Source organism: Sebastes fasciatus, chromosome 18 (assembly GCF_043250625.1).
Source record: "Sebastes fasciatus isolate fSebFas1 chromosome 18, fSebFas1.pri, whole genome shotgun sequence".
Taxonomy (NCBI): domain Eukaryota; kingdom Metazoa; phylum Chordata; class Actinopteri; order Perciformes; family Sebastidae; genus Sebastes; species Sebastes fasciatus.
Genome location: NC_133812.1, coordinates 4,799,868 through 4,812,588, shown reverse-complemented (window position 1 = coordinate 4,812,588; position 12,721 = coordinate 4,799,868). Strand labels below are relative to the sequence as shown.

Sequence of the window (12,721 nt, the reverse complement as noted above, 5' to 3'; positions counted from 1 at the left end):
TGCATGATTGGGAGCGTTTCTATTGCCTCCACACGGCTCTCAACATGGCTGAGCCAGAGCTAACGGTGCTAACAGTGGAAACAAAAGCTAAAGTGCTGACAGAGTTAACATTTTTTAACCTGGAGGGGAAACCTGAGGGTGGGTGCTACGCTTCCGCGCCGCACCGCGCCACGCTGCCTCAGTGCAGTGCGGAGTGGCGGCCATTAGCTAGCCCAGTGGGGCATGCTCACATGCACTAACATGCACTAACATGCACTAAAAGCACGCGCGGCCGGCCCGGCTATGTCAACAAAGCAGATAGAAGCTTGGTTTACAACACACACAGAGGGGGAGAGACTTCATTCTCTGCTCAGGTAGACATTACTCCTCTATATCTTTATATAGACAATAGTTGTTTGATGCTATATTAATGCTCTAGATATCGTACAGAGAACCTTTAATTTTCATGAAATGAACTGAACTGTGAATGGGTTAAAGTTCTAAAACAAAAACTCCAATGTGCTGGTAGCGACCTGTCAATCACAAGGTAGCCCCGCCCTAAAGCATCCCCTGCTTTACCGTCTATTTGACTCTAAATGGGACCATAATTTACTAAATGAACATCATGCTGTATTGAAGAAGACTTGAAACTAGCGATTGAGACCATAAACTCATGTTTACAATGTTTACTGAGGGAATAAATCAAGTAAGAAGTAGGCTCATTTTCTCATAGACTTCTATACAATCAGACTTCTTTTAGCAACCAGAGGAGTCGCCCCCTGCTGGCCGTTAGAAAGAATGCAGATTCAAGGCACTTCGGCATTGGCTTCACTTCTCAGACCAGGAGGTTGCTGCTTGGCAGAGAGTCAAAAGCAGAATTACAAGGGGCTTTTTGGCAGAACAAATAAAAGAAGCTTATGACTGCTACAATCTTAAAGATGCATGTCATGAATGGTACACTGTGAGTGATGGGCCCAAATTATATATCAGAGATTTCCCTTTTAATTCACGATTAACTCAAACTACAGAACTTCAAAAGGCACTGTCATATTATAGAATTTATATATATTCTTGCTCCTCATCGGTGAACTGAGATGAAGGCAGGGAAAAGGCTGGCTGGGATGTGTAGCTGCTACCTCCACCTCACCCATAAGCATTTTTTTAGACACACAAAACCAATACTGCCATGAATTATATATCACTGCATGACTCATCATCAGCTCGCCAGGGCTAATGGCAACGAAAAAAAAGACCAAATCCTTTGAACTTGAGCGTGTGAGATACGCAGCCAGACAGCAACACAGACAGATGTAGCTTTCCAGCCATTTCTTTCCACACGCATCCTTCATTGTAACAAACAATAAAGAAAGAGAAAAGATCATGATGGAGTGGGGAGGAAATGAGGGGGGAAATGAGGAAAGAAGCACAGGAGGAGGCAGCTGTGCACAAAATCTGCCCCATCAGCTTCTCTGGTGAGATGAGTCTCCGATCGATCATTCACAACTGGCCGGGAACGCTCAATAAATTGTGAAAAGACTCTTTTTTTGTCAGAAGTAAATAGCAAGGGGAAGTTTCAGATGGAGAGGAAGGAGTATATTCGGCGTGGAGAGGTGGTCGTGTTGCTCTGGCTCTATCTATCTGGCGTGGAGAGGTGGTTGTGTTGCTCTGGCTCTATCTATCTGGTATGGAAAGGTGGTCGTGTTGCTCCGGCTCTATCTATTCGGCGTGGAGAGGTGGTTGTGTTGCTCTGGCTCTATCTATTCGGCGTGGAGCGGTGGTCATGTTGCTCTGGCTCTATCTATCTGGCGTGGAGGTGGTTGTGTTGCTCTGGCTCTATCTATCTGGCGTGGAGAGGAGGTCGTGTTGCTCTGGCTCTACCTGTTTGGCGTGGAGAGGAGATCGTGTTGCTCTGGCTCTATCTGTTTGGCGACGCCGGGAGGCTACTAGACATCCTTCTGGATCCACCTTCTCACATATGTTCACATTATATGTATTATTATTTGTCATATGGATTGTCTATGTTGTATTTTCATTGTGTTGTTACTCTGTACAGACGACATCTATTACACGTCTGTCCATCCTGGAAGGGGGATCCCTCCTCTGTTGCTCTTCCTGAGCTTTCTTCCATTTTTTTCCCTGTTAAAAGGTTTATTTTTGGTTACGTTTTTCTTTATCCGATGAGAGGGTCGTACTGTAAAGGATAGAGGGTGTCGTATCCTGTACAGATTGAAAAGCTCCCATGAGGCAACTTTATGATTTGTGATTTTGGGCAATACAAATACAATTGACTCGACTTGACTTGAGTGTGCCACTGGTAGGCCTATATAGTTCATCATCAGAGCTAAAAGCATATTTTATACAGATATTTTATCCGTCAGAGCATGTTTGATGCCTGCCTAAAACTTCTAGAGATCTCAGCAAATATGCAATTATGGTCAGTGGCATGTCGTGCACGTAGGAGTGTTGGTTTTGGTACGAGCTCTAGGAGTTGAATTTGGAGTTTTATGGGCCGAAAATTACAAAGTCTGGGATTTGGACATTCTTCTGTGTTGGTTACTTGCTATTATTGTTTACTTTATTTTATACTATTCTATTTTTTTATATTTAATAGTTGCTTCTGGAGTTAGACACAAAGGAATTTCACGACACATTGTGCCGTGTATGACCGCGTATGTGAAAAATAAACATTGATTTGATTTGAAATACAGACGACTTACAGCCTTAACACACAACCGACGGTAGTTCACATCCGTCTCAGCTCAACAGACGACATGTCAGACGACGGCTTGGTAATCATTTTTTTTATCTCATATTATGTAAAAATCCTTTTCAGCCTGGTCTGAATGCTCAACAAAGTTGTTGAGAAGCTCTCTTACAAGAGATGGAAGCAGATCATTTTCAGACGTTAGACTGGAATGCGACATTTTTTCTGGAACAATGTGATCAGTCTTGACGATTTCCGAAAAACCTGTCCTGGCTTCTACAGATTTTCATGTCCGTTTTATGTCTAGTGTTATAAAACGGTCACTATATCCTGACAGCAGTGCATGAGACAGGTAATCTGGAAAAAAATCATGTGTCCTCCGTTGTCCTCCTAATGGCATTTACAAGATTTCACAGACCGGAGGATAACAACCAATCAGAGCTGACCTGGAGCCTTGCTGTCTCTGAGAAAGTTGGCTTGCCAATGAACTCTACACACAGTACACACTATTGACAAACACATGTACATGTTAAACTTGAACCTCTCCTTCATGGATCAGGAGACCATGGCAACTGTGGTCAGTCCTCCCTCCAGCCTTTCCTACACTGTTGCTACATGACAACTAGAGCGCAACTTGAACCAATGAAATCACAGAACGGCTCTGTAGCCAATCAGGGGAAGTCTCCACAGAGGCATCGCTTCCGGGCTGAAATGTGTCTGAGGCTCATGGGACCGAACGGGTAAACGTTTAAACACACACACACACACGCACACGCACACGCACACGCACACGCACACGCACGTACTGTTTTTCCCTTAAACCTCTGTGCGCGGTAGGTGGGATTGGTTTAGAATTGCCACAACCAAACTGACACCAAACTTTGATGCACTGGCAAAAAAGGGTGACCAACAACACTGTTCCCACTGAAATTAATGTAAGTTTTTTTTACATTTTAGTTAATGGCTTTTACTTGTAATTTATATTAGTTCACACAAACACTCTCCATCCATCTGATACTGGCCCGGCCCGTCTGTCAAATTTTAATTGTGGCCCCTGAGCCAAAAAGTTTGCCCACCCCTGTACTAGAACGTTTAGAATTGTGTTTCAGAGATTACTAAAAACGACTAAAAGGCAGTTGTCGTGTTTCGATCCCTAGAATAAGGATCGAGTATCATTAAAGGCACATAAACCCATTCAGCGAATCAGAAGCTAAGGACACTTTCCGGATTATAAATGTGCATTTCATTTTTATTATTAAATAAACACTGATTAGGCTACTTCATTAAGGATAAGCACGATTAAACAACACACTGCGGAATATAATACAGTGACATAATATGAACATTATTTATTGATAAGAAAGCGCGGTAAACACTTGTGGTTTTCCACCACGTTATCACGTGATAACCCACGTGATTTCTGGCGCCAGAGGTGGGCCAGAGCCTGGAGCTCTGCAGCGGGACACTACTGGATTGGTGCATCACTGACAACTGATACTGGTCTCCATACATTGTTGTTATTACTAGAGCTGCTACTAGTCTTCAAATTTCTTATTTTGTCTGACCCAGTCCAAAACCCAAAAGATTCCTCACAATTACAGTATACGTACCAGGCACCAGAGAACGGTGATAAAGGACTGTCGACTGATTCATTGAATTAATTGCTTCAGCAGCCGTTTTACCCAAACAAACCTAAATTGCAGTTCAATCCGAGTCACGTCGTTCATAATCGAAGACTAAACAGATACACACAGGAGTTGCCTTTATGAAAACCGATATACTCGCACACAAAGCCAACAAACAGTTCTGTCCTACTCACTCCTGAGGGTGATTTGAGCGCGGCTGATCTTCTGTCGATCCTGGGGGAATCTGTGAACTCTCCACGCGGCAGGCATGTCTGTGGATACCTCAGTGATGAGGCCTTAGGGGGTCCTCCAGCAGCAGTAGTCAGAAAATATACACAAAGCTGGCGACCTCTGAGCTTTCCTTTTCCTCGCTCTTACTTTTCCACTGTCCTGTTGCACACAACTGTCCTATTCTCTCTTTACCTGCTCACTTCTTTGCATTTTCTTTCCGAGCCTTACTCTCTTCCCAGAATCTCTGTCTCCTCCTCTCTGATGTCTAAGTCTCTCTCTGCTGCTGCCCAGCTGTGTAGCAGCGTGTTACGTCTGCCACTTTGCCAACCTGGGATCTGCTGCCAGAGACTGTGAGCTCATCAAGAAAACAGAAAAGTGGGGCAGGTGGACAGATGGAGGGTTGGGGGAGGGGGGGTTAGGGGGGGTTGGGGGGGGGGGTCACGCGCTGTCACGATCCGATGAGCACAAACACATGCCAGACTGATGTGGTGCCCTGTCGGCGGGGGGGTGCCGTACCCCTGAATGTTTACACCGCGCTTTCACCCGTCCTGACCTGTAAAAACAACGTCGGCTGTCTCTATGGGACGGGGGTGAAGTGTCCCTCTATGTGTCTCTACCTCTCTCAGGTTTCAACCCCCCCACATGGTCTACTGTTGCCAGGGGCCATAAAGACTGAAAATAAATGACCATTTTTTTTTCACATGACTCCGTGGAGACAAGCTACTGCCAAGTCTGGGAATGCTGCTGACACAAGAATCCACCACTGGCTCTATTATGCTTTCTATTTAAATACTGGTGTCTTTTCAAATATTGACATCATCAAAGCCAAAACATTAGTATGCATGACTTTAAGTTACTGTGGTTATGAAACAGTCTGATGCCTCTATATGGCTATCTATATGAGGAAACGAGACCATCAGCGAGAAGATTGTCTATCTGTATTTAGTTCTTGTCATCGGTGACACCGTGTCTGATTCCGAGCAAAGTCAGACGAAATCATGCAGGTTCACCAGAAACTCCTTCAGCTCAGACTCCAGCGGGGGCCTCCAGCGGGGGCCTCCAGCGGGGGCCTCCGGCAGCGACAAGCCCGACGCAGATCGACCTGCAGTCCGGCAGCAGCGGCTCCTCCTCCTCCAGCCAGAAGCAGAGCTTCGCCTCGCTGCTCCGACGGTCCCCCACTGGGAGCCAACACAGACACCACGCCGCTGGAGACCCTTGCCGTATTGCTGGGCCCGCTGGAGGGAAGGGAGGGCACGGGAGAACCAGAACCACAGACCGAGCGGGACGGACTGTCAGAACCTGCTGCAGTAAAATGAGAGGTTTTCTAAAGGGACCCTGGTGCTCGGAAACACTACCGCTTTTGTCCAGAGGGACCGCCACAATCAACACAAAATGAAAGTTCCTTGTGATAGCTGTAAAACCTTAACTTAACTGTGTTTCTGAAAAACACTAAGTAGCCCGGACTGCAAGATGTGCAGTTAAACCTCAAATATGTCAAAGCTTGACTTTTAATTTCAGTTGTTTTACATGTCATGTCTTGTCGCTGGTTGATATCTCTCTTTTGGAATGATTTTGTTCAGTTTGATCCTCATGTTGCACAAACAATATTCAGCTGGTTTGTCTGATCTAACGTTACCCATTTCATAACAGGTGATAATAATAAACAAATCTCACACTCGAACTAATACGTCATACGATAATGGTATCTGGTAATCGGACTCTGCAGGGGTCTAGTATCGTCAACAAGAATATATCAACAATGCCAAATCTTCATGATTACAACGGCTGCCAAAGCGGTTTTGTCCCCTGAATCCACACGCAGCCAGTAATGTTTGTAGACAAGAAACCCGTCTATTATACTGCAGTAATTCAATACATTGAACAGGAAATTTATCAATCCATCATTTCAGATATTTATCAGGAAAAAAAAAAAAAATATACCCTGGTTTCTTTGTTTTATATGATTGTAAATTTAAGAAATTTTGGACCGTTCGTCAGACAAAATAAAAAAATTCACTATTATATGATATTTTATAGACTTTGATCAATTAATAAAAAAAAAATGTATTCATCAATAATGAGAATATATGTGTGTGTGTGTGTGTGAGAAGAAGAGAGACATGTTGCTGCAGGGGGTGCTGCACTTCATCCATTCCAACCGATAGATGAGGCAATCATGCTGCTGCTCACATCCTCCTGCAGCCTTTCCAACACAAAGCGCTTTTATAAGCAGCTGCTAGCACTTACACACACATCCCATGCAACCACACAGGTCACGCCAGGACAGCCTTTGTTCAACAGGGCTAGGTTTCAGAAAGAGTGGGGGAGATATATAGGACACACTCATGTTTAATCCTTGAACGTGACACTGTCTTTCCAAAACTTGTTTCCTGTAAGAGAATCAGGGAGTCACATTTATACACAAATTTATCCATCACTTTCTGTTTCCTCCTCTGCCCTGACCTGACAGGAGAGGATTATTGGCCAGACCACAACACAGACAGACGCCCGGCGTCCTGTGACCCGTCATCCCTCCCTCTCCCTGATCCCGCTCTACTTTAGCCTTTTTAGGAGAAAAGAGTAACACAGATAAACACAGATCTGCGCTCGGCCGTGCGCGAGCTCGCGGTTTTGAAACAACGTCATTTCACCCCGACTCAGAGGAAGAGACCGTCCTTCTGACTCGACACATACTGTGGGCGACGAAGACAGCTGGTTTCACTGATGTAAGGCCAGGTGATGAAATGTGTGTGTGTGGTGTGCACATACTGTATACAGACACATCAAAGCTCTGAGAGTGTGTGTGTCATGATTCTAAGAGCCCTAAGAGATGCACACACACATACTTTCCACATGTCAGCGGTCGCCACATCCACTTGCTTCCCTAAGATGGAAACTATTCTGTGCTTTGTTCAACAGCTTACTCACACATTCCTTCATGCCTTAGATGAGCGGACGCACACACACACAAAGACACACACATTCTTGATTCAACATTATGGAGAAAGATCAGAGAGAAGGAAATGCTTGTGAGTTGGTGTTAATGAGCTGCTGGTCTCTGGTTCTGTTTCAGTGCATTCATATTCACCGGGGCTCATATTGGGTCCCTGCAACTACCAGAGCTGGGACGACGCACCTACTGTATCTCTGAATCGATACCATCACGATCAGGGTCTGAAATGAACTTTCTTCACTTCCTGCCACTGTGGCAGACAAGTACAGTATTGTATTTTGTCTGCCACTTCTGAAATCTCTGCACTAAATGAAGGAATAACATTTTAGATCTGAAGTCATTCAATGTTTGATATATTTTACATAAAAAACATTATATACACTGTAAATTACAGTGTTTGAATTACACCGTGGCTTCTGGGAGAGCCCTATTTTTGGGAGGAGGGAGGGTACTGTACACAGTACTGTACTTTGTTATTGGCATCTATAGTGGTTATTTGCATAAAAACACTTATTTCAAATGATTATGATTATTTAAATATATACTTTGATTAAAATAAATCTTGGTAAGGTGTTAGGAAGTTAAACAGTTCATAATTCCCTCTCTAATATCTATTTTGTATTGATGTGATAACATGTCCTTCAAACAACTGGATTTATTCAAGTTTCTCGCCAAAAATTGTATTTTAAAAGATTACATTTGAACGCATCGTGATAACGTTGTAATTTACCTTCACCCAATGGTCATTTTACTGAGCAGAGATTTAAAACCTCTTAATAATAACTCAATGGTTCTATGGGTACCCACGAGTCTCCGCTTTACAGACATGCCTACTTTATGATAATCACATGCAGTTTGGGCCAAAAAACATGCAGTTTTTTGAATGCAGTATAGATGTGTTATTTTCGTCTATTCTAAAATAGTTTATGCACCCTGGGACCACTAAACAGTCTTGGAATTACATAAATTGGGTATCCCTGTAAAGCTGAAACTCTTGTGGATCAATGAGCCCAACTGGATTCATGTGTGATGATGTTAGTCCCCATAGTAGCTATTTCATATGGTGACACCATTTGAAACTTGACCTCACTGTATAAAATGACCTGTGGTGACCTCTAGGATAATCACAGCCTCATGAAACTTTACAGCCACAAACTAGAGACCTAGAGCATTCAGAGGATGGATGGCTTTCCTAGCTAGATTGACAATAAGGGGGTTTCTGAGCAGTTTACACAACAGAAGTGCTCACCATCTAATCATCGACAAATGCAATTCTTGCAGAAATCTCCAAATCAAAAGTTTCTGATACCAAATCACAGCATGGCTTTTTCTATGGTGTTCCTCAAGATGTTGGTGTCTTAATGTGGTATTTTGGAGTGATTATTGATCATTTTTATTAATTCTCGAGTGGTTGAAATGTAGCACCAAATCTTCAGGTTCTCAGCTTTCAGATGATTGACACCACTTCTATGTGACATCTACTGTTGACCTGCTAAAGACCACCTGTACCCCCCCTAAAAGAAGACAAAAACGGGTCTATTGTGGGTCTCAGAGGGTTAATGAAACACCACGCCATGATAAAAGTATCATTTACTAATCACTTGCACTGCGCATTCTGTAAAACAGGACAAGAAAAAATGAAAGAGACCCCTAAAGTACAGCTTTAAAAAGGAAGAGATAATATTTAGATTAATATTCCTCCTCATCTCTTTTCCACTCTTCCTTACAGTAAACAGATTCTTATAAATGTGTTCAGAGCTCTCAGGCCCCAAGACAAGAGTAAAAAACAGACCGCCAGCATAATATGAATCAGGCCCATAAAGGTGAAGATACTGTAAATGTTTAAGCAGCTGCAGAAATGATGCTCCGTTCCGAAGCTAGCTCACAGACCATTTGTCTTGTTCCATTTAACCGTCCTCGCCGGCCGGGGCCGACTGTGGACTGGTGGTACCTTAGACGATTTATGACTCCATTGATTATTGAACTGGTCCTGCAGAGTGTGATGTACAGAACACTGCCTGGATCAGGTCACTAATAATTACCGGAACTCTAAAGCACTTTAGATAAAAGCTTAGATAGCTACTTTAAAGCATTTATTGCACTTGCGCGCCGTAAATCAACACTTGTTTACGTGCTAGCGGCAGAACCGCAGAACAAGTCAAACAGATGGCAGCTTCCATCTCTTCCTTGTGTGGAACATGCTAATGTAATACAGTAAAGATGTTGTGGCATCCGGCCGCAGAGGTCGTATCACAGCGGAGACGTTAAAAAAGGATCATAAAAAAAGCTTCCTCCGCATCATTCACACGGCACATATCACCACATACGACTGATGAAGGATCTGATTCCGACGCTTCTGTCACGTGGCAGGAAGTGAGTGATGGGAGGGCGTGTCGGGAACGATTGTCAGGTCCGCAGATGACTGCGACTGGAATTAGGCGCCAGCGAGAGCAGCTGCCAGGACAGAAATACGGTAGCAAAAACAGTGGGGTGAAAGGGGAAACCGGTCGCCTTCCTCTGGCTCGCACGCGGCGGAGAGAGAGGGGGAGGAAGGCAGCGTGAGAGAGAGAGAGAGAGAGAGAGAGAGAGAGAGAGAGAGAGAGAGAGAGAGAGAGAGAGAGAGAGAGAGAGAGAGAGAGAGAGAGAGAGAGAGAGAGAGAGAGAGAGAGAGCGAGAGAGAGATTAAGTGAGGTAAAATGTGGAAATGTTGCAGAAGAGAGAAGGGAAGAAAGGAGAAGATAAGAAGAGGGCCTGAGGTGCTGATCATTAGTAGGACTGTTCTTCTCCGACTAACAATTACTACAGAGTATGAGGATGTGGATCCATCCCTGAAGGACCGCTTACTCTACTGTATCATCATTAGTTTGGACAACAGAATGTATTAAAAGTAAAACTACACAAACAGTTTACTTTTATATGGTCAAAGTTCCCTTTAACTTTCTTTGAATGTCTCTTAATGTCCCTCCACTCGTTCTGTCTCTCGTCCTCACACACACCTCGTAGCACCATTAGCATAATGAGGCGTGCCGCATCACTATCAGGTTAATTAGTGGACGGGATTAGAGTGTGATGATAGGCATGGCTTAGGGAGACAGGAGAGGAGAGGAGAGGAGAGGAGAGGAGAGGAGAGGAGAGGAGAGGAGAGGAGAGGAGAGATGAGGAGACGAGAGAAGAGGAGAAGGGAGAAGAGGAGAGGAGAGGAGAGGAGAAGGGAGAAGAGGAGAGGAGAGGAGAAAGGAGGACAGACGGTGAACAGAGAGGAAAGGAGAGGAGAAGGGAGGAAAGGAGAGACGAGGAGAGACAGCGAAAAGGGAGGAAAAGGGAGGAAAAGGGAGGAGAAGGGAGAAGAGGAGGAGAGGAGAAGGGAGGACAGACGGTGAACAGGGAGGAAAGGAGAGGAGAAGGGAGAAAAGGAGAGACGAGGAGAGGAGAGACAGTGAAAAGGGAGGAAAAGAGAGGAGAAGGGAGGAGAGGAGAGAAAGAAAAGGGAGGAGAGGAGAAGAGAGGAGAGGAGAGACGGCAAAAAGGGAGGAAAGGAGATACGAGGAGAAGGAGAGGAGAGGAGAGGAGAGGAATCAGCAGCAAGTTCTGTCTCAAACATGGTGAAGCTGAAGATTAGTCTTCGCTTTTGGGACACTAAATCTAAGCGCAAACACTCATCTGGGTAACAATGCGCTCCTTCCCTCCCTCCCTCTCTCCCTCCCTCCCTCCCTCCCTGCTTCCCCCTCTTGTCCCTTCCGGCAGGCGTAGATAAATGTAGACGCACAGCCAGAGGATGGAGCTACGTAATGAGCGCATGTTTCAGAAAACCAAGGTCGTGGTGTACCACTGAAGTTACAGCTCTGCCAATATTTGTGGCAGAACATGACGGAGCTGTGTGAATGTGAATGTGACGTACTGAACCTCTTTGCCATGAGGTCATCCCTGCTATGCTCAGATCCACGGTCAGTTGCAGGACTTATAAGTGATCTTTGATTGGCAGATGTGAGCGACAATCATGCTCAATGATGCTGAAAATACACAGACCCATTAACTGACGCTGTCACCGTGAGTCGTCTATCATGAAGTGCCTGCTGGGCTTTCAGGCTGTCGGCTATGAAGGAACGTTTTCATCGAGAAAAGTCAAGGCGAGTAGTAACTGCAGCCTCCTGTCTTCCTGTGATGAATTAACTCTAATCATTGTTTCTGGTAAGCCCATTAGTAACTCTTGTTTTTACTGTTGACATGTGTCTTTAGTTATCTTGCATTATCCTATCTCGGAGCGTCTCATAGCTCCTGCACACAGAGTGTTATCGAACAGTGGGCATGTCTGTAAAGGGGAGACTCGTGGGTACCCATAGAACCAATTTACATTCACATATCTTGAGGTCAGAGGTCAATGGACCCCTTTGAAAATGGCCATGCCAGTTTTTCGTCGCTAAAATTTAGCGTAACTTTGTAGCGTTATTTAACGTTCTTGCCGACAAGCTAGCATGACATGATTGGTACCAATGGATTCCTTAAGTTTTTCTAGTTTCATGTGATACCAGTATCTTAAAAACTCAGCCCACAAAACCACCTCTGAAAAACAGAATAGTGGCCGGGTCCACTGGCGGGGCCGTCGGGAGTGTTAAGGGGTTGAGTGAGAACAGGATTTCTGTTAAAAAGATAAACTTAGAGCAATGGATCAATTTAGCACAAGTTTGGAGTGTTATTTAACCTCCTTCACGACAAGCTATGACATATCCGAAAAATTGCGTTAAAGAAATTAGTGGCATTAAAAAGATTTTTGTGTTTATGTTGACAGGCCTGATTTGAATGTTTTTCAATGAAAATTCGAATAATGATGTAAAAACAAGGCGAAAGTGAGCATGGCTCACATACCCCCAGCTTACTGCTTGACCCCTACTAAAGTAGGGCCAAAGGTTTTGCCATTTTGGAACTAATGGAATTAGTCTATTGAGCACAATCTCAAGTGAAGTGAAGTCGAAAAAAATCCCAGTTTTTGGTCAAAATTTCAAAAATATTTTGGGCACCCTGGACTTCTAACATCCAAAAGGTACAACTACACCACACTGTCAACCATCGCACCAAACGCCGGGGGTATAATTATCATTTCCTCTGATATTGCAATAACGCAATTAAAATATCAGTTAAAATAATCGCAATTGGAATTGTTTTCAAAATCTTTGGTGGATAACATTTTCTCAGTGAGCTGGGATCAGCTACTTAAAAGTGATAACAACAACT

The 12,721-nt window shown here is 44.2% G+C and overlaps 1 protein-coding gene across 6 annotated transcripts in view; it reads right to left on the bottom strand.

The window, feature by feature from the left end:
* Positions 1 to 12,721, bottom strand: part of enah (ENAH actin regulator) — a 168,468-nt gene that overhangs the window by 71,339 nt on the left and 84,408 nt on the right. Inside the window, exon 1 of one of the 6 annotated variants that reach the window (XM_074616601.1) lies at positions 4,503 to 4,929. The exons of the other annotated variants lie outside the window; for them this stretch is intronic. Coding sequence (XP_074472702.1) covers positions 4,503 to 4,578 — 76 coding nt within the window. The 5' untranslated portion in view covers positions 4,579 to 4,929. Of the gene's footprint in view, positions 1 to 4,502; positions 4,930 to 12,721 lie in introns of those variants that run through there. 6 annotated transcript variants of the gene reach the window in all.